We start from the raw sequence: 18,300 nt of genomic DNA, 5'->3' as shown, positions 1-18,300 counted from the left end.
CTGCAAGCCTCTTTCGAAAGAGCGCGTCTAGACTGCACGCGGAATTTCGAAAAAGGAAGCCGCTTTTTTGAAAGAAAGCACCCAGTGAGTCTGGATGCTCTCTTTCTAAAAAGCCTGTTTGCTGTCAAGAACGCCTTCTTTCGAAAGAGCACTTTCGAAAGAAGGCGTTCTTCCTCGTGGAATTAGGTTTACCACCGTCGAAAGAAAAGCCGCATTCTTTCAATTTAATTTCGAAAGAACGCGGCTGCAGTCTAGACACAGGTGAAGTTTTTTCGAAAAAAGGCTACTTTTTTCGAAAAAAACCCTGAGTCTGGACACAGCCTAAGGGTTAAAGTTGAGAGAAACACAAATGTTAGGAATTCTGTGAGTTGATATTACCTGATTTCTTCCCCTCCTTCCCCCAGTGGGTTGGGGAGATGTGACAGCAAGGACACTTATTTGTAAGATAACTCAGATTTTTTTTTTTTTCCAGAAACACCATCATTTTTGCGTCCCTTGCTAGACAGAATAGTAACAAAAGGTGAAACTGCAGTCTTGCAATGCATTGCTGGCGGTAGCCCTCCACCACGGTTGAACTGGACTAAGGACGACACCCCATTGGTGGTAACAGAAAGGCATTTCTTTGCTGCAGGCAACCAGTTACTGATTATTGTGGATACAGACATTGAAGATGCTGGAAAATACACTTGTGAAATGTCTAATACGCTTGGAACAGAGAGGGGCAACATTCGTCTAAATGTAATTCCCACTCCCACCTGTGATTCTCCTCAAAACATTGCTCCATCATTGGATGATGATGGATGGGCGACCGTTGGCGTTGTGATCATAGCAGTGGTTTGCTGTGTGGTTGGCACTTCCCTTGTGTGGGTGGTCATCATATACCACACAAGAAGAAGAAATGAAGATTGCAGCATCACAAATACAGGTGTGTAAACTGAAGGTTGGCAGTGCAAAGGAGTTGTCAAGTGTGTTTGTGGTTGTTCTGCAGTAACTTTCTTCCAGAAATGTTTGTGTGTTTTGACTCCAATTCAGAAGAGTGACTCATTTGTTGCCTTTAACGTGTGTTACTAACTGGTTTAAAAATATTTCAAAGAAAGCTGAAATATACTGATGGTTTTGTGCATGTTTTTTTTTTCTCTTTTAAATCACAGATGAGACAAACTTGCCTGCTGACATTCCAAGTTACCTGTCATCCCAGGGAACATTAGCTGAAAGGCAGGATGGATATGGATCATCAGAAAATGGAAGTCATCATCAGTTCATAACTTCTTCAATGGGGGGATATTTTTTACAGCACAAAGATAGTAATGGTAAATACTCCAAATATAAAACTTGGCATGTTTTGGTGATTACAAATCAGACACTACTTCTTCCGTGTTGATTGCCAGATAGATACTGGAGCTGACTTACTAATTGTTTCACCATATTAAAATATTTGTTGCTGGGATGTTACTATGCAATGTAGGAAATATATCTGTGCTGGTAACAGAAACTTAGTTGTACTGACCCACTTGACATACAGCCTTGTCTACATAGGGGAGCTTTTTAAATCTAACCGATATGGATGTAAACTTATATTTGCTCCAAGTCTGTACAGGAACAATACCAGTGTAAGAGTATCTTTTTTGTTTTCCTTTTGTCTCTTGGGGAAGGTAATTTAAGATATTAAAAAACACTTTTTCTTATTCAAGTATTAAAGTGTTCATGGGAGGCTTTATTTTGGTTTTACTGTAAGATTTAGCCAATGAAACTTTCCAGTGTAAGCAAAACTTGTGAAAGTACGTAAACACGATCTTGTGTTTTAGAGCAGTAATCTGCTCTGTAACACTTGATGACTTGTAGTCATTGTTTGGAGGGACCGAGGCTTCAGTATTCAAGAGTAGAATCATTTGTTGCAAATGAACTCATTGCTTGATTTTTTTGGGGGGGGATCCTGGCTCTCCCGGTATTTATTTTAATTCTCCTAAAAGAGAATCAGGACAACAGAATGGTAATGTACTGAGAGAGATACTGAAGATGCTAGGCTGTAGCACTCTTATAAAACTGTTTAATGCAACTCTTGCAAATCCTTGCTCCTCCAGCAAAAATGTGCTTAAAATTCCAGTGCGGGTTTCATATTCTAAACCTGTGGTTTTCAAACTCTGGGTAGCAACACAGTATTGGGTCACACAATGTCAGGCACCGGGTCACCTTGCTGTAAAGTAACCCAGTGACTTGTGGGAGTGCTAAGGCAGGTTTTCTGCCTGACCTGGCACTGTGGATCGCCAGCCAGCCAGCAGCAGGTCTGACTTCTAGGCCAGAGGGCTCCATGCGCTCCCCACACCCTGAACACGGGCTTCTCGCTCCCATGGCTCAGTTCCCAGCCAGTAGAGATGTCAACGTGAACTCGACTATACGATTAACCAATAAGCCTAGGCTTATCTGTTAATCTTCTTGACTACCATGCATCTCCTCCATCTCCCGCTGCCTGTATATCAGAGACAGCAAGAGGGGTAGCAGAAGCCAGTGCTGGAGGGAACTAGCTTAAGAGGCAGTATGAAGGGGAACAGGGGACGCTGCCATGTAACAGCCTCTGTCCGCGGGTGCCTCTGAGTGCCTCTCAGATGTTTGCATCCTGCAGATCAGCTTCCATCCGTGGGTATCTCAGAACCCCCACAGACAGGGCCTGTTGTGACAAGGTGCTGCTGCCTCTGCATCAGAGGCAGCAGTGCGGGGTGGCAGGTAGCTGGTCTGAGCTGGAAGCTGATTTCTAAACTAGCTCCTCTGCCACCCTGCACTACTGCCTCTGATACAGAGGCAGCAGCATGAAGTGACACAGGGCTTCCCAGGAGTGTGCTGAAGAGCACACTGGCTGTTGGCCCCATCCTCAGGGACTATCGAGTAGTTGTGTAACCACTAAGATTTCATATAGTTACATGACTATTTAAGTATCAGAGGGGTAACCATGTTAGTCTGGATCTGCAAAAGCGACAAGGAGTCCTGTGGCATCTTATAGACTAACAGATGTATTGGAGGGTCTCACCCTCCCTGACTGAATTAACCTAGTTATCTCTAGCCTTATTCTGGCCTGCATATTTTTACCTGACTCTGGAAATTTCTACTACATGCATCTGACAAAGTGGGTCTTAGCCCACGAAAGCTTATGCTCCAATACATCTGTTAGTCTATAAGGTGCCACAGGACTCCTTATGACTATACAATTATATCTAACATCCCAGCCAGCCAGTGGGAGTTTCGGGGTGGGGGGAGAGAAGAGAGAAAGGGAGGGTCTGTGCCTGTGGATGAGAGCAGCATGCAAAGTTGCTTGCATGCCTCTGCCTAGGAGCCAGATCTGTTGCTGGTCCCTTCTGGTCTATGGTGCCAGGAGAGGCAGGAAACCTGCCTTAATTCCCTCACTATGCTGCTGACCAGGAGGCACTAGAGATAAGCATGTGCCCAACCAGGAGCATCAACCTCCTGTGCCAGCCCTGAGGACTCCTGAACCTTGAGCTCCCTCCTGCATTCCAGACCCAGAGCCCACACTCTAGTCAAAAGATGTAATTATGTTGGGTCACGAGCCTCAACAATTTTCTTCAGATGGGCCACCGGGGGGGAGGGGGGGTTGAAAACCAATGCTCTAAACTGTAGTTAATTTATTTGCAGAAGAAAATAATTCTTCTAGTAAAACTAAAGGTGTAGAATGAAGCCTAGAAAAAAGGAATATGTTAGCCGATACATCATGTCTTTCCATTTTTAAGGACTTTGTCATGTAGATAATGGCAGTGAAACAGACCTGGAGGTTGTTACGGATCCATTCTTATGTCACTACCTGGGGACTTCAGGGACTGTTTATTTGAAAGGGAATGCTTATGGCTCTGACACTTTTGAAGCATACCACACGAGTAAGTCAAATAAATATTTTAGTCCTATTTGAGTGTTGTCTTACCAGGAATCCTGTAATACTGATTTCTCCTTTTTTATTAAGGCTGCAGCCCTGACCAAAGAACAATGTGTGTGGACCTGTATGACTCTAATTACTTAAAGAAAAAGGAACACTATCCATATTCTCTTGGAACATTATCACATTCACCAGAAGATCAATTTGACCAGTATGTTGGCAGCATTGGAATGCAGGCTACAAGTAGCAAATTGCTTAATTCTGCTTATATGCCAAATGAAGGAATTGGAGTGAAAAGTTTGAGTCTAAACTCAGACATCTTTGATTTAAACAGAAATCAGGAACCATCCTCTGTTACCACTAATAGCACTTTCATGGGTATGTTTCAGCTATTGCATTTCTTAGTGCAAATATCATTTGTATATACATATCCTCTAACTTTTTAGTACATGGAAATCAAATGTTCTGACAAAAGCATGAACGGTAGTTCAGGGTTGTACTTGGTGATTGCTTATATGATGGTTACATACTGTGAGAAGCCTAACTAAAAGCTGGTCACATAAGTAGCCTGACCTATTTTTCAGAGAATTGAGTACATGCAATTGCTGCTGAGTTCAGTAAAATACATACTTTGGGAAAATTTGGGCAGTGATGGACTTCAGTGTTACCTATTCTTCCTTTTTTAAAATAGTACCAGGAGCATGCAGGGCACTTCTGACAGATACTCAGAAAAGACCAGTGAATAGAGAGTGCACTAACAGTGAGGGACTGAAAGAAGACTCAAAAAGCCGTGTGATTATATGATGATGAACAAGCCTTTTGTTTTTTGATTATTTTAATGGATTTTTATTTTTTAAAATCAGGACATAATATATTGTTTACTACACAAGGGGCATAACTTCTACATGTACTGCTAAGCTGGTAACATCACAGTTTCTGAGTAACTGCACCTGTATTCCCCCCTACATAGTCCCATGAGGGCATCTACTTAAGGTTTTCTGCTTCTAGCTGTCATCTCTTTTGGATAAAGATCCACAAGTGTCTCCTTCCTGACTGGAGTTTCAAGTTGCACATCTCCTTGCCTTACGCTATGATATTCCCGGCAATTCAGTCAGCCTAAAGACTAGTGCTTGTACTTTGCTTTCTTTCCATTGTTTTTGAAAAGTGTATTGCCAATGGTTACATGGAATCACCCAGATCTTTCTAAGTAAGCAACCATACTTATTCTTAAAATAAAAACATTAGAAAGAAAACATAATGCAACAATAAATAGATGTAAACATACACTTAACTTTCCAGGGAATACCAATCAGTCTAATGGGGCCCTTGTAGAAAATGTCTTTCCAGCCCTTCCCTGAGGGCCATCCTTTGTCCATTTGCTGGATCAGAAAGGAGCCAGAAATCAGTTCAGGCTAATCCTTTAAAATCACAATCAGTACTCTGATGCCTCCCAGAAGACCTGAATTTGGCAATAACTTAAGTTAGCCTTTCCTTCAATAAATGCAACTGATTGCATCTCCACTTTAAATTTACCATATATATTTAAAGGTCTACATATAATAAATTATCCAAGCCAAATGTCGCCAAGAAGTCCTCCTTTCCCTCCTCCCTTTTTGTCCATTGGAATGTTATATTTCTGACTCTTCTTCTACTGGTTATGTTTTCCATTTAGAAGGTTTTTCTAGAGAAGATAAGTCCTGAATCACTAATAACCAATCCCAATGAATGCATAACTTGGGGTACGTCTAGACTACATGCCTCTGTCACCAGAGGCATGTAGATTAGGCTACCAGACATAGGAAAATGAAGCGGCGATTTAAATAATCGCCGCTTCATTTAAATTTACATGGCTGCCACGCTGAGCCGACAAACAGCTGATCAGCTGTTTGTTGGCTCAGCGCGATAGTCTGGACGCGCGGGTGTCGACATCAAAGGTATTTGTCGACCACCCAGGTATGCCTCCTGGGATGAGGTATACCTGGGTGGTCAACAAATACCTTTGATGTCGACACCCGTGCGTCCAGACTATTGTGCTGAGCCGACAAACAGCTGAACAGCTGTTTGTCGGCTCAGCGTGGCAGCCATGTAAATTTAAATGAAGCAGCGATTATTTAAATCGCTGCTTCATTTTCCTATGTCTGGTAGCCTAATCTACATGCCTCTGTCGCCAGAGGCATGTAGTCTAGACGTACCCTTAGGATATGTCTACACAGCGAAGTTATTTTGAAATAACCGCCATTATTTTGAAATAACTTTTCTAGCATCTACATAGCTATTCTGTTATTTTGAAATGAATTCGAAATAGCAGAGTGCTTATTTCAAAATTGGCAAACCTCATTCCATAAGGAATAGTGCCAATTTCAAAATTTCTATTTCGAAATATGCTCTGTGTAGATGCTTATTTCGAAATAGGGGGCCTCCAGCCCTTCCCAGGGTGCCCTGCTGGCCGCCCTGGCCACAAGGCAACCTCTGACCTGATGCCCTGCTGGAACTTGTTCCAACCAGCCTTAAATGCGATTCGACGTCCACTCAATGTGGACATGCTATTTTGAAATGCATTTTGTGTAGACAGCTTATTTCTAAATAACACATTTTGGATTAACTATTTTGAAATAGCTTATTTTGAAATATGTCTATAGTGTAGACATACCCTTATTGATTGACGAAATATGTTAGTCAGCTTAGCTAACACAATCCCATTCACTCATACACATTCTTCTTTGTGCACTTTTGTATTGGTTGGATTTATCATAGAACGGGGTGGGCAATAATTTTTGACGGGGGCCACTCCAATATTTTGGAAAGTGGTTGAGGGTCGCACTCTTTCAGGCTATTAATGGGGGATTTCCAGGGCCTGGGATGGAGGTTGGGTGCAGAAAGGAGCTTGGGGTAAAGGATTGGGGTGCAGGACTGAGAGTGGGGTCTGGGAGGGAGTTGGAGTGAAGGAGGCAGTTTTGACATAGGGCAAGAGTGTGGGGTGCAGGAGTTTGGACTGCAATCTAGGGTAGGAGGGGATTGTGATCTGGGGCAGAGGATTGGGGTGCCAGATCTGGGAGAGGATGTGAGTGCAGGAGGGAGTAGAGGTATGGGGAAGGGAAGCGCTGGGGTGCCAGAGGCAGGCTTTGGCTGGGAGGTACTTACCAGCAGAAACCTAAGGCAGAGTGTCTGCTGCAGGCTGCTCGGTGTTACACCTGACTCCACTCCAGGCATGGGAGGGAGGGTTAGAGAGTCGAGGAGGAAGGAAGAAGGCTTCCTACACTGCCCCTGCTCCCAGGAAAATTCTCAGCTCCTATTGTTTGAAAATTGAGAGATTGGCCAATGGGAGCTAAGAGATTTTACTAGAGGGTGGGAACAGTATGAGAAGTCCCCCTTCTCCCTCCTCAATAGTCCGGAATGGATATCTGGCTTTTTAAAGTGTGAGCTGTTTTCTGCCTACGTGTTCCAGCGGGACAGCCACAGGCCAGATCCAATGGAAGGGATATCCAGAGATCATCAAGTCCAGTCCCCTACCCTCATGGCAGGGCCCAAGCACTGTCTAGCTCATCCCTGATAGATGTCTGTCTAAATATCTCCTGTGATGGAGATTCCACAACCTCCCTAGGCAATTTATTCCAGTGCTTAACCACCCTGGGTATGTCTACACTACCCTCCTAGTTCGAACTAGGAGGGTAATGTATGCATACCGCACTTGCTAATGAAGCCCGGGATTTGAATTTCCCGGGCTTCATTAGCATAAGCGGGGAGCCGCCATTTTTAAATCCCCGCTGCTTCGAACCCCGTGCAGCGCGGCTACACGGGGCTCTAACTAGGTAGTTCGGACTAGGGTGCCTATTCCGAACTACCGGTACACCTCGTTTCACGAGGAGTAACGGTAGTTCGGAATAGGCACCTAGTCCGAACTACCTAGTTCGAGCCCCGTGTAGCCGCGCTGCACGGGGTTCGAAGCAGCGGGGATTTAAAAATGGCGGCTCCCCGCTTATGCTAATGAAGCCCGGGAAATTCAAATCCCGGGCTTCATTAGCAAGTGCGGTATGCATACATTACCCCGCTAGTTCGAACGAGCGGGGTAGTGTAGACCTACCCCCTGACAGTTAGGAACTTTTTCCTAATGTCCAACCTAAACCTCCCTTGCTGCAGTTTAAGCCCATTGCTTCTTGTCCTCTAATCAAAGGCAAAGGAGAACAATTTTTCTCCCTCCTCCTTGTAATGTCCTTTTAGATTGAAAACTGCTTTTGTGTGCCCTCTTAAGTCTTCTCTTTCCTATGTTAAACAAGCCCAGTTCTTTCAGTCTTCCCTCATAACTCATGTTTTCTAGACCTTTAATCATTTTTGTTTCTCTTCTCTGGACTTTCTCCAATTTCTTCACATCTTTCTTGAAATGTGTTGCCCAAAACTGGACACAATACTCCAACTCTGAGTAGAGCAGAAGAATGACTTCTCATGTCTTGCTCACAACACTCCTGTTAATGCCTCTCAGAATCATGTTTGCTTTTTTTCATCAATATCACACTGTTGACTCATATTTAGCTTGTGGTCTATTATGACTGCTAGATCCCTTTCTGCATTATTCCTTCCTAGACAGTCACTTCCCATTCTGTATATGTGAAACTGATTGTTCCTTCCCAAGTGGAGCACTTTGCATTTGTCCTTATTAAACATCATCCTTTTTACCTCGGACCATTTCTCTAGTTTGTCCGAATCATTTTGACCTGTGACCCTATCCTCCAAAGCACTTTCAACCCCTCCCAGCTTGGTATCATCTGCAAACTTAATTTTTTATTCAAATGCAGTGAGCATATTTCTGCACACTTTAGAACATATCTGAGTACAGAAAAACAGCACCTCAAACTTTAATTGTGCTGTGGAGATCATTGCTTCAATGAATCACAAAAAAACCCTGTAATGTTTAACTTCTTTAGGATTCTCATATTTAACTCCAAAATGGGGACCAAAGTGTTCATGTCCTGTTTTTCATGGCACTTCTTGTAAGATGAGTTTAACTTAGAACCTCACTACTTTTCTTGTTCATACTCCTTTCATCACTGTGGTATCTGAATGTTGAACCCTGCTATGAGGTAAGTGGATAGGTGGTATCCTGGCTTGTGCATCAACAGAATGTGTAAGGCCCAGAATGCCCCCTGCTATGGAGAAACATGCTGGTGAGGCGCGAGATGTTTGAATCCCGCGCTTCATTTGCGGTTTCGGTTGCCCTGATTCGAGCTGGGGGGCTAATATAGACATACCCTAACTGATAGATTATTCCTGTTTTATATAAATTCAAGTTTTTATAAAATGATAATGATGATGATTCAGGACAGAAATGGTGACCATGGCCTCTTGTTTGTCAGAGGCTGGAGATGGATGGCATGAGACAAATCGCTTGATCATTGTCTTCGGTCCACCCCCTCTGGGGCACCTGGTGCTGGCCACTGTCGGCAGACAGGCTACTGGACTAAATGGACTAAATGTTCTTATGAAAACCACATGAAGGAGTACAGCATGGTCCTGTCTAAGTTCTTTGACTCTCTCACCCTCCCTCCCTTTTGTGGGTAAAGGTGCTAGAGTTTGTCCCTAGCAGAAGCAGAGATACAAACTATAAAATCTTGTTGCTCCCAGGAGATAAGGGCAGAAGTATGCTCCCCTTACATGCTGTAGGGCAGTGATCTCTAACCTTTTAAAGCACGAGATCACTTTTTGAACTTATGTGCAATCCAAGATCTGCCTGAAATATAAATACCTTTGCACCACCTCCTTCCTGCCCCTTCTCCGAGCCCCTGCCCCTGCTTACTCTATCCTCCCTCACTTTCATCAGGCTGGGGCAGAGGTTGGGGTGCAGGCTCTGATCTTGGATTAAGGGATCTGGAGTGTGAGAGGGGCTCTGAGCTGTTCTTGGGGCAGGCAGTTAGGGTGCAGGTGGAGGGTTCTAGGTGCAGGCTGTGGGAGGGTGTTTGGATGCAGGAATGCTCAGGGCTAAGACAGGGGCTTGAGGTGTAGGAGGGAGTTCCTGACTGGGGTAGGAGTTTGGGATGTTGGCTCCAGCTGGGCCCTGCTTACCTCAAGTGACTCCTGGGTGGTGGTGCAGTAGGTCTAAGGCAGGCTCACCCTTGCGCTGGTCCTGGACCACTCCCTAAAGCAGCCAGAAAACTCCATCCCAAGTCCTGTTGTGCCCCCTCTCTGCTTTACGGAGATAGGATACAGAGTGGGAGGGGTGCACCTTGACATCAGTGCCCCTCTTCTCCCTTTCTGCCATGTACAGAAAGCAGGAGTCTCCTAGGGGAGGGGGAGCTTCAAGGCAAAGGGCAGGAGTTGCACAGTAATTGGGGGAGAGGCAGCTGAAGTGCTGGCACTTGATAGCCTCTTGGCCAAACCAGTCAGGATCACCTGTCAGAGGCTCCAAGATCTACCAGTAGATCCCGATCTACTGGCTGGTGACCACTGCTGTGGGGAAATAAGTCTTCACCAACTGGCCACTCTCTGCATTAAAGGGAGAGCAGTTTCGTGGCAAAAAACTCTACCTAGGAGTCAGTACGCCTGTGGGCGGGGTGGAGCAGATACTTCCTTTTGCTAATACCTGATGATAATATAGATTTATAGCTAGAGGCCTGAGTCAGACTGAAGCACCATTGTTCTAGGCATAGACCAACTTACAGTGAGTGACCAACACTGCTCAGAAGGTTTATAGTTAATCTTGGAGAAGTGCCGGGGTTTGGTGCTTTGTTTCTAATTTCCAATTGTAGAATCACTTTTGCAGCACCAATGTCTTAAAACCCCAGTTGATGCTATGGAGAGCATCTTTCATATTACAGAGTGGGCAAAACTGATTTGTAAAAATGAAACCTCCTAAAGACACTTCTTATTTTTTTAATAAGATTAAATGTGATTATGGCAATTTTGCCAATGGCTACAATCAGAAATATGACTCTTCTAACACAATTAACAATTTCAGAGTCAAATTTAGGGTTTAAAAAATCCATATGTCCTAGCACTTTTTGTAGATGATGGTGGTATGTTTATGTACCTTAATCAATAACACTATGGCATATGTCCGTCATATATTTTCTGTCTGTGGAGAAGAAAAAGTGAACACTTTCAGTCTAATGGTATTAGCTGTGGAGCCTCCACAAGGAAAATGGAGAAAAGAAAATGTATCCTTTTCTGGCTAGTGCATCAACAGAATTGTTAATAAAGATTCAGTTGAATGCCAAATTCTACTTGAGTTACTTCTGTGCTTAGCCAGCTGAGAGCAAAGGGGTATTAATGAAGGCAGAATTTCACTGGCAGGGTTTTTGTTACCAATGTGTAACACAAGCCAGAAAGAATACAGTGTGGCATTCAGATTGCAGGGCGTGTAATTTTTTTAAAAAATGTATATAAACATCTTAATATCAGTCTAGCTAAACAGAAAATTGTAAAGTCTTTTTTTTCAATGCACGCTAATCCAAAAAGTATGTTGAGATTTTTCTTGGTTACACGTTAGAACGTCTTTGTGACTTGTTTGCAGGTTTTTGTTTGTATTTTGTGTATGAGATGAAAACATGAACAAGGAAATTAAATGGGGTGGATTCTGAATAGCTATCAATCAAGTTATTTACTTTGGAAACACTTTTAACATCTCAGCTAAGAGTTTTAAATAATGTGTGATTATAGAGGGCTTTTTTTCTTTTGGGTGGGGAATAATAGTATGACTAAGAAATAAAGCCAAATCTCATTTCAAAGAACTTGAGCTGTGTCTGTCCTTGGCTTATATTCTTGTGTTTAGCCCTTGGCAAGAGACTGCTGCTAACACTGACATATTTTTCTTACACTTTTCTATCTTTCAGGGACATTTGGAAAGTCTTTATGGAAGCCTCAACTGGACTCTCTTTCGAGCTGTAGGCAGCTAACAAGTTGTCAACCAAAAACTTTTCATCATAATAATGCTCAAGCCTCATTGGACTTAGACTCTGAGGCAGAAGAAGATGAAAATGACAGGATAGTTTCTGAAGAGGAAAACAACATTTGTACTTACGCACAGGGCTTTGAAAATTTTAGAACTCCTTCTTTCCAGTCATATGACCTGGACACATAGCTGCTTTTGGATTTGCCATTGATTGACGGAACCAAAGAAATATTTTGACATACTACCTCAATGTGGAGCTTTATTTAAAAGGGGTGGGAAGGGGATCTATATTTTGAATGGAGCTATGAAATCAAAAAGGATGAATACATTTTTATACAAAAAAAACAAAATTGCCAAAATGTTATAAAATTTTATACAGAGACTACATTCCTTAGAGAAGTACTATATTTCTAATTATTTTATAGCTTTGTTTTATGCAAACAGTATCTCTTGTAAATTAATGATGTAAATAATACTATGTATATTTCCTATCAGACTTCATTTTATTGAAATGAGTACTAAACCGTCTTAAACTTGTACCAGTACCTGTACCATTTTATGAACAAATGTTCCATACTGTTTGCAGGTACCATGCATCTTGTTTGCACATCACTTAATAAAATATGCTGCCTTGTGGTCTTGAGCCACATTAGTGTATGAAGAATGCAAGGTGGAGGTATGTTCATAGAAATTGAAAGTGTACATTTTGTGTATAACCCTCTAGCCTATAGCTCATCAATTTGTCTAGCATGTAGAGCATATGGATATTAGATGTCCGCTGCCCTTAGAAGTGGTTTTGCTAATACAGCTTCCACAAATTGTCCCACATGCACACAAGGCCAGATGTCTAGACAGCTGTCTAGCTATGTGTGCATACAAATAACTTGAATGTACGCATCTACTGCTGGATATGCTGGGAGGACACAAATACAGAGTAAGCAACTTAATTTAAACAATCAGGACCTACACATTTGTCTGGTGGTATCATTCTCTTCTAAATGAATGGCTTGAATGCTAAATATTTCTTAGATATTCAGTGCATGTCAGAATCTGTGTGTTCCCCAAACTCACTCTCTCTCCTGTTCCTCAAACCACTTCTACACCCAGCATAAAAAGGTAACCGGTGTACAAGACAATTCTTCTTTGGTTTAGCTGCTGCTGCTGCTGCTGTTCCTCTTGTCAGCTCTCTTCTCTGTATAGACGATGATTGTGAAATGTACTTATTTTTCACTCAAGGTGAGCAGTTATAAGTTTAAATTTGTGCTAGATTAAATTGAGGAGCCCAATATCATTAGCCATCCTAAAACTAGAGAAAAACACTCACTATATGATGGCAATTAAGACTAAATAAGAATTCTCCCTTTTTTGTTTTCTTTGGTACAGATTCCCAGTATTTTAAAAAGCTGTGAATTCTCTTGTCAGCAGTGTATTAAAACAATGTGTCTCCACAAGTTTTACTATTAGGGGACTTAAGTTTTCAAGTCTGCTCACTTTGAAGGTGCAAATTTATATAGTTGTCAAACTTACTTTTAAACTAAATTAAAAACAGCTGTTTGAACAGCACATCATAGACAGTTTTCAGAGGATAAATCTGGAGCAAAAGGCTTCTCTGCCTAGAGTAGCTGAGTTAAGGGCTTTTTGTTTGTAGCCAGAAACCTGCTACGCAGATTGCAGAGTAATTTCCCTTCTTTAATTTAGGCGCCAGTATTAGAGACAGGAAGTTAATCCGTCCTTAATCACTGGTGGTCTGAATGTAGAGAATGGATTTTTCATGCTTTATTTATCATATTGCCAGGTTTTCTGAATCGTATTGTTAATTTGCCTTCATTGCAGCCAGATGTGGCGATGTGGTGACAGACGTTGCTATGGTTATTTTATTATGATTAACTGCATTTTTAAATATATTAATTTTTCCTGAGTTGAGCACAAATCTCTAAGTCAATAATACTTAAATCTTAAAATAGATTCACTCGTTAAACCAATAGTTTTTCCTCACCGCTAGCTTTTCTCTAAGTGTCATAACTTGGATCTCTAACCAGACATCATTTCCCCAATATCCAGAGAAAGTAAAAAACAAAACCATTAATGCTCTTCATTGCAAAATACAATTTTATGTTTAAAAATCCCAGTTAAAATGTTATGAATAAAAATAGTCTTTGAAAGCATAGAGTTTATTTCATATGTACGACAAGGGAAAAAGCCAACATTTCTTTCCTTTTCTTCCACTTCCAAATATTTTTATGAATTGAACTGATAGAACAAAATGCCCCAATCTTTCAACAACATAGAGCTCATTATAGTGTCAATGCTCATGTTTTTAATGCTTCCCATGTGATGTAAAGATATTTCAAATGGTATCCTAAAAATACAAACATCAGTATTTGTGATGGGCATTTTTTCTTCGTAATTTAAGTATCACTGACATGGGAATAAAAATGAGTCTTTATTTTTCTGGTGACGTGAGTTTTACTGTTTAGGAAGAGGACTGTATTTATATGGTGTAGTGTAACATCACATGATACACTGACATTTTGTAAATAGCAAGATACAATTTTTAATAGATAGTTTTAACGTTGGAGGTGTAACCTAATGAGATGTTCAGGGTCTGCAAATGTAGTTTTTCATTCTGAGATTCTGCCTTTTTTTGTTACACAGTTGGGTTCTGGATTCGTTTTCAGGAGCTTTGAGCCTTAGAACCATGTCTCTCCTGGCTTATCAAATGGCAGCTATTGGCATTTTGAGAGAGACTGAGGGCAGTGTTTCAGTTGCTTTCAAAAGAACATATGTCTTATAGCCAATCCTGAGAATTATAGTCCTGTCTGCAGTCTTAATTTCCTACTCTTAAAAGGGTTGAGAAGGATGTGGTGGAAGAATGGTCATTGACTTCAGCTGGTTTCCTTTATCCATTTTGGTGTGGTTTTTGCCCTGGATATCAAAGATTCTTTGAGGCTTCCATAGCTTAATGATGACAAGAGGACAGGTGTCCATGCGGATTCTTATTATCAACAGCTGCTAAAATATATATCTTACCCTGACTTATTTGATGACCTGCCTGCAGTCCCCAGGAGGGGAAGAAAGTGATGATTGTGTAGTTTTGGTTTGTTTTTTCCTCTTCTCTGCAAGATATGAGATTGATTTTTGCATAATTGCTCATCTGCCCTGAGGAATCTCCTTGTACAAATATCTGCCAAATTTTGTTCTATCTCCATCCTGGCCAGTACATAAGAACGGCCATACTAGGTCAGCCAAAGGTCCATCTAGCCCAGTATCCTGTCTGCTGACCATGGCCAATACCAGATGCCCCAGAGGAAGGGAACTGTCGGCTGATGGTCAGGGGTGTGTGTGTGTGTGTGTGTGTGTGTGTGTGTGTGTGTGTGTGTTACACCAGAGTCTTCAACTGCTGGGACACAAGGCCCCGTTGCAGTGGGCAGTCTAGGAGAGACTGACGGGCACCCTGAGGAGTTTAACGTCCGTGTCTTTGTCTGCTAGGATTGGGATCCCTTCGCGGAGGGCAGCCAATAGGCTGACAGAGGCCCCAGAGTTTATAGGAAGAGCTTATTACATCTCATATTTTAACTGTTAGGATACAGGATCCCTTCGCAGCGAGCAGCCTAGGGAAGACTGAGAGATGCCCCTACGGATCTGTCCTCTGGAAGCAACACAATCCAAATGCTCCAGGTCCTCCTATATCTGTCCCTTATGACCGGCTGAAGTTCTTTTAAATTGTGCTTCATTCTGTTACAGTAACTGAAAGAGTCAGGTTAAAGCTTAAACAGTTACAGGTTTATTTAAAGAAGCTTATAAATCATATGGTTACAATGACTATTGCTCTATTTCTTAACTGCTAGCAAATATAGATCTTAAAAATGGTTACAAAGAAAATAAAAATAGAAAATAGAAATAATGGTACCAAGTAACAGCTTAATCTTTAAAGAGCTCTAAGTCTATGTGTACACTTAAGACAAAGGACACATCCAGGTACAATTTTTACCCCCTTCTGTGCCTCTCGACTCCAGTGTATCAGGCCAGAGCCGGTCCCTCAATTCCTAGGAAAGACGAATACGAGGTGGGTGTCCCCATGGAACTTCGGGAGGTCAAACACCTAACCTGACCAGCAGATGGATGGTAGATTGACATTCAGACTAAGTGTGCTGCTGGACCCATCTTTATACCCATAGTGGCCCGTATCATCTTTCTTATCTAAGATGCCAAATTGTGTTGGTCTGTCTTTGTTATGCCAGTTCTTACAAGGGAGTTTCAACTTAATTTACACTTGTAAGAGAGATAACTAAATTGTGAGTACTGGACATTTTTTTTACTGGGCAGGAGATTCCCTTCCCTCCTACCCTCCCCCCCGGACAGTGTGTGTTCGTATCAATATAGGTTTCAGTCAAGGGCACTCCTTGGCAGCCTCTTGGTCAGCAATTGGCTTATCTCTGTTTACAACCATCCAAGGTCACAGCAGCCTGCATATCCGGGCCTTCTGTCAAGGATCTTACTGCTCTGTGTGCCCTGTATGCTTCAGGCAAGCAAAAGTGGGTGTTACAGGGGGGTTCCTGTCTGGCTACAGGAACACAACAGGTAATCCACACATGATCCTTTCCTTGTCACCCACCTCCAGAAAAACAGAGGCTATGGACACCATTCCTACCCATTCTGGCTAATAGCCATCGATGGACCTAACCTTCATGAATCTATCTAGCTCCTTTTTGAACCCTATGTTATAACCCTATGTATGTCTCTGCCATCAATCTGCAAATGCAGCATTTATCTCCTTTTTGCTGAACTAAGGAAATATAATGGCTAAAAGCAGATCTTTAATGAGAAGGGGTACCTGAGGCTCTGTCTAGACAAGATAGAAGTGCTGCTGATTTGATGGCAGGAGGCAACTAGTTGTGGGCTGTGATTGTTTCTAAGGAGGACTGGTCACTTTTGGAACACCTCTTGCTCCCAGATAGCCAGAAGTACCTTTACCTTTTGCCATGAAGATTTGAATAATTGTATTTCCTATGTCCAAGACTAGCTCCATTGCTGGCAGAATGCTTCTCTCTCTGGAGCTTTTTTTTTTTTTTTTTTTTGTCCAGCACAATGGATATTATGTTCATCAGCCAGAATGTGGTCACAAAGATAAATTGTATTTCTTAGGAAGGGTGTAGCCATAGAAGTTCATTCAATGGTATTATAAATAATTATGGATCACTAACACAACTTCTGCTTGGTGAAATGGCAGAAGAATACTATAGACCAGACAAGCTTCAATTCTTTCTCCATTGTAATTAGCTACTCTGCTGGCTTAATCAAATGAAGTGGAATTGTTCAGCTACCTCCTGAGTGCTTCTATGCCAGAGCTACTCAACATGCAAACCACATGTGGCCCATTTGTTTGCGTCTCGTGGGGCTGTTTGGGTTTACACTGGGCTCATCACGTGGTCTCTGGATGGGATCCTTTGAACATGGCCTCCACTGGCAACACGCTCCCAGTTGAGGTGAGCATGGAAAGGTGCAAGCGGACGGGCTGGCTGGAACAGGTGGGTACAGAGTGTCAGCATTTGTAGCCCCCAGAGAGGAGGTGCCGGGAGTGCCAGGGCATTTGTATTCATGCCCATCAGTATGAAAAGCTATTTGCATATAATTGCATGTATACGCAACCACACTTAAGTTGCTGCCCTCGGCATATGCTGTGAGTATCGTTGTGGCCCCCAGGGCTTCCAAAGTGGAGTAGCCTTGCTCTATGCCAACATCATTGATAGAACATTGGTACCAGAATCTGGCTTCTGCCACATTACAATACTATTTACACCAATAAACTGCTTTCCCTTTTAATCTTCCCTCAGGAGAAGGGAAATATAGACCTCAACATCAGGGCAATATAAGCTAAAGAATGAAAGGTATCAAAAGCACCAGCGGTCTAAAGATTTGCTGTAATCGGGGGAAAAAAGTGGTGTACTGTGCCTTGGCAGAAGGACAAAAGCTATAAAGTAGCATTTAGAATGAGTTTAATTTTACATAAATGTGGCCACACAGGAGGTGGAAAAGTGAAGTGGTGCCAATGATGGAAAATATGACTAATTAAGAAACAATATTAACCCCAAGAATAAAATATCTTGACTTCACAGGTCCTATAAAGTGATGCTTTATTTATTTTTTTAGTTCTAATATAACTTAAATATAGTTGTATCCTGTGTGTATCATATCACAGAACATTCTCCAGAATCTAATAATAATATTTGAATCTACTAATATTCTAATTTTTTAAATAAATCTAGAGTGGCTAATGTTGTTTCAGCCTTGCAGGAAATGTGTTTTAAACAGACCACTTAACTGAAGAGCTCAAATTAAATAAGAATAATGCTATATTATGTGGTCATCTCTTAAACTGCCTAGCTGAGAAAACGACATCAATTCTATAAACCTTGATTTACCTAGATTGCATTTTGTATTTCTGTTTTGTACTAAACTGCTGGAATTATGTCAAATCAGATTGGGTATTGCCAATTACCAGTATCTCTCCTCACCCTCAATTTTCTTCACATTCAAGTTAAGA

At 41.9% G+C, this 18,300-nt stretch overlaps 1 protein-coding gene across 3 annotated transcripts in view; it reads left to right on the top strand.

Moving 5' to 3' along the window:
* The window catches only part of LRIG3 (leucine rich repeats and immunoglobulin like domains 3), a 69,904-nt gene extending 55,702 nt beyond the window's left edge, over positions 1–14,202 (top strand). For all 3 annotated transcript variants that reach the window (XM_075930694.1, XM_006126466.4, XM_006126467.4), the window contains exons 15-19: positions 473–925; positions 1,152–1,310; positions 3,738–3,881; positions 3,965–4,255; positions 11,698–14,202. In XM_075930694.1, coding sequence (XP_075786809.1) covers positions 473–925; positions 1,152–1,310; positions 3,738–3,881; positions 3,965–4,255; positions 11,698–11,945 — 1,295 coding nt within the window. In that variant the 3' untranslated portion in view covers positions 11,946–14,202. The remainder of the gene's footprint in view (positions 1–472; positions 926–1,151; positions 1,311–3,737; positions 3,882–3,964; positions 4,256–11,697) is intronic.
* Positions 14,203–18,300: the final 4,098 nt, after the last annotated feature.

The sequence above is a fragment of the Pelodiscus sinensis genome, chromosome 1, assembly GCF_049634645.1.
Source record: "Pelodiscus sinensis isolate JC-2024 chromosome 1, ASM4963464v1, whole genome shotgun sequence".
Classification (NCBI taxonomy): domain Eukaryota; kingdom Metazoa; phylum Chordata; order Testudines; family Trionychidae; genus Pelodiscus; species Pelodiscus sinensis.
Note: the sequence above shows the minus strand (reverse complement) of the source record. Positions and strands in the feature narration are given on the sequence as shown.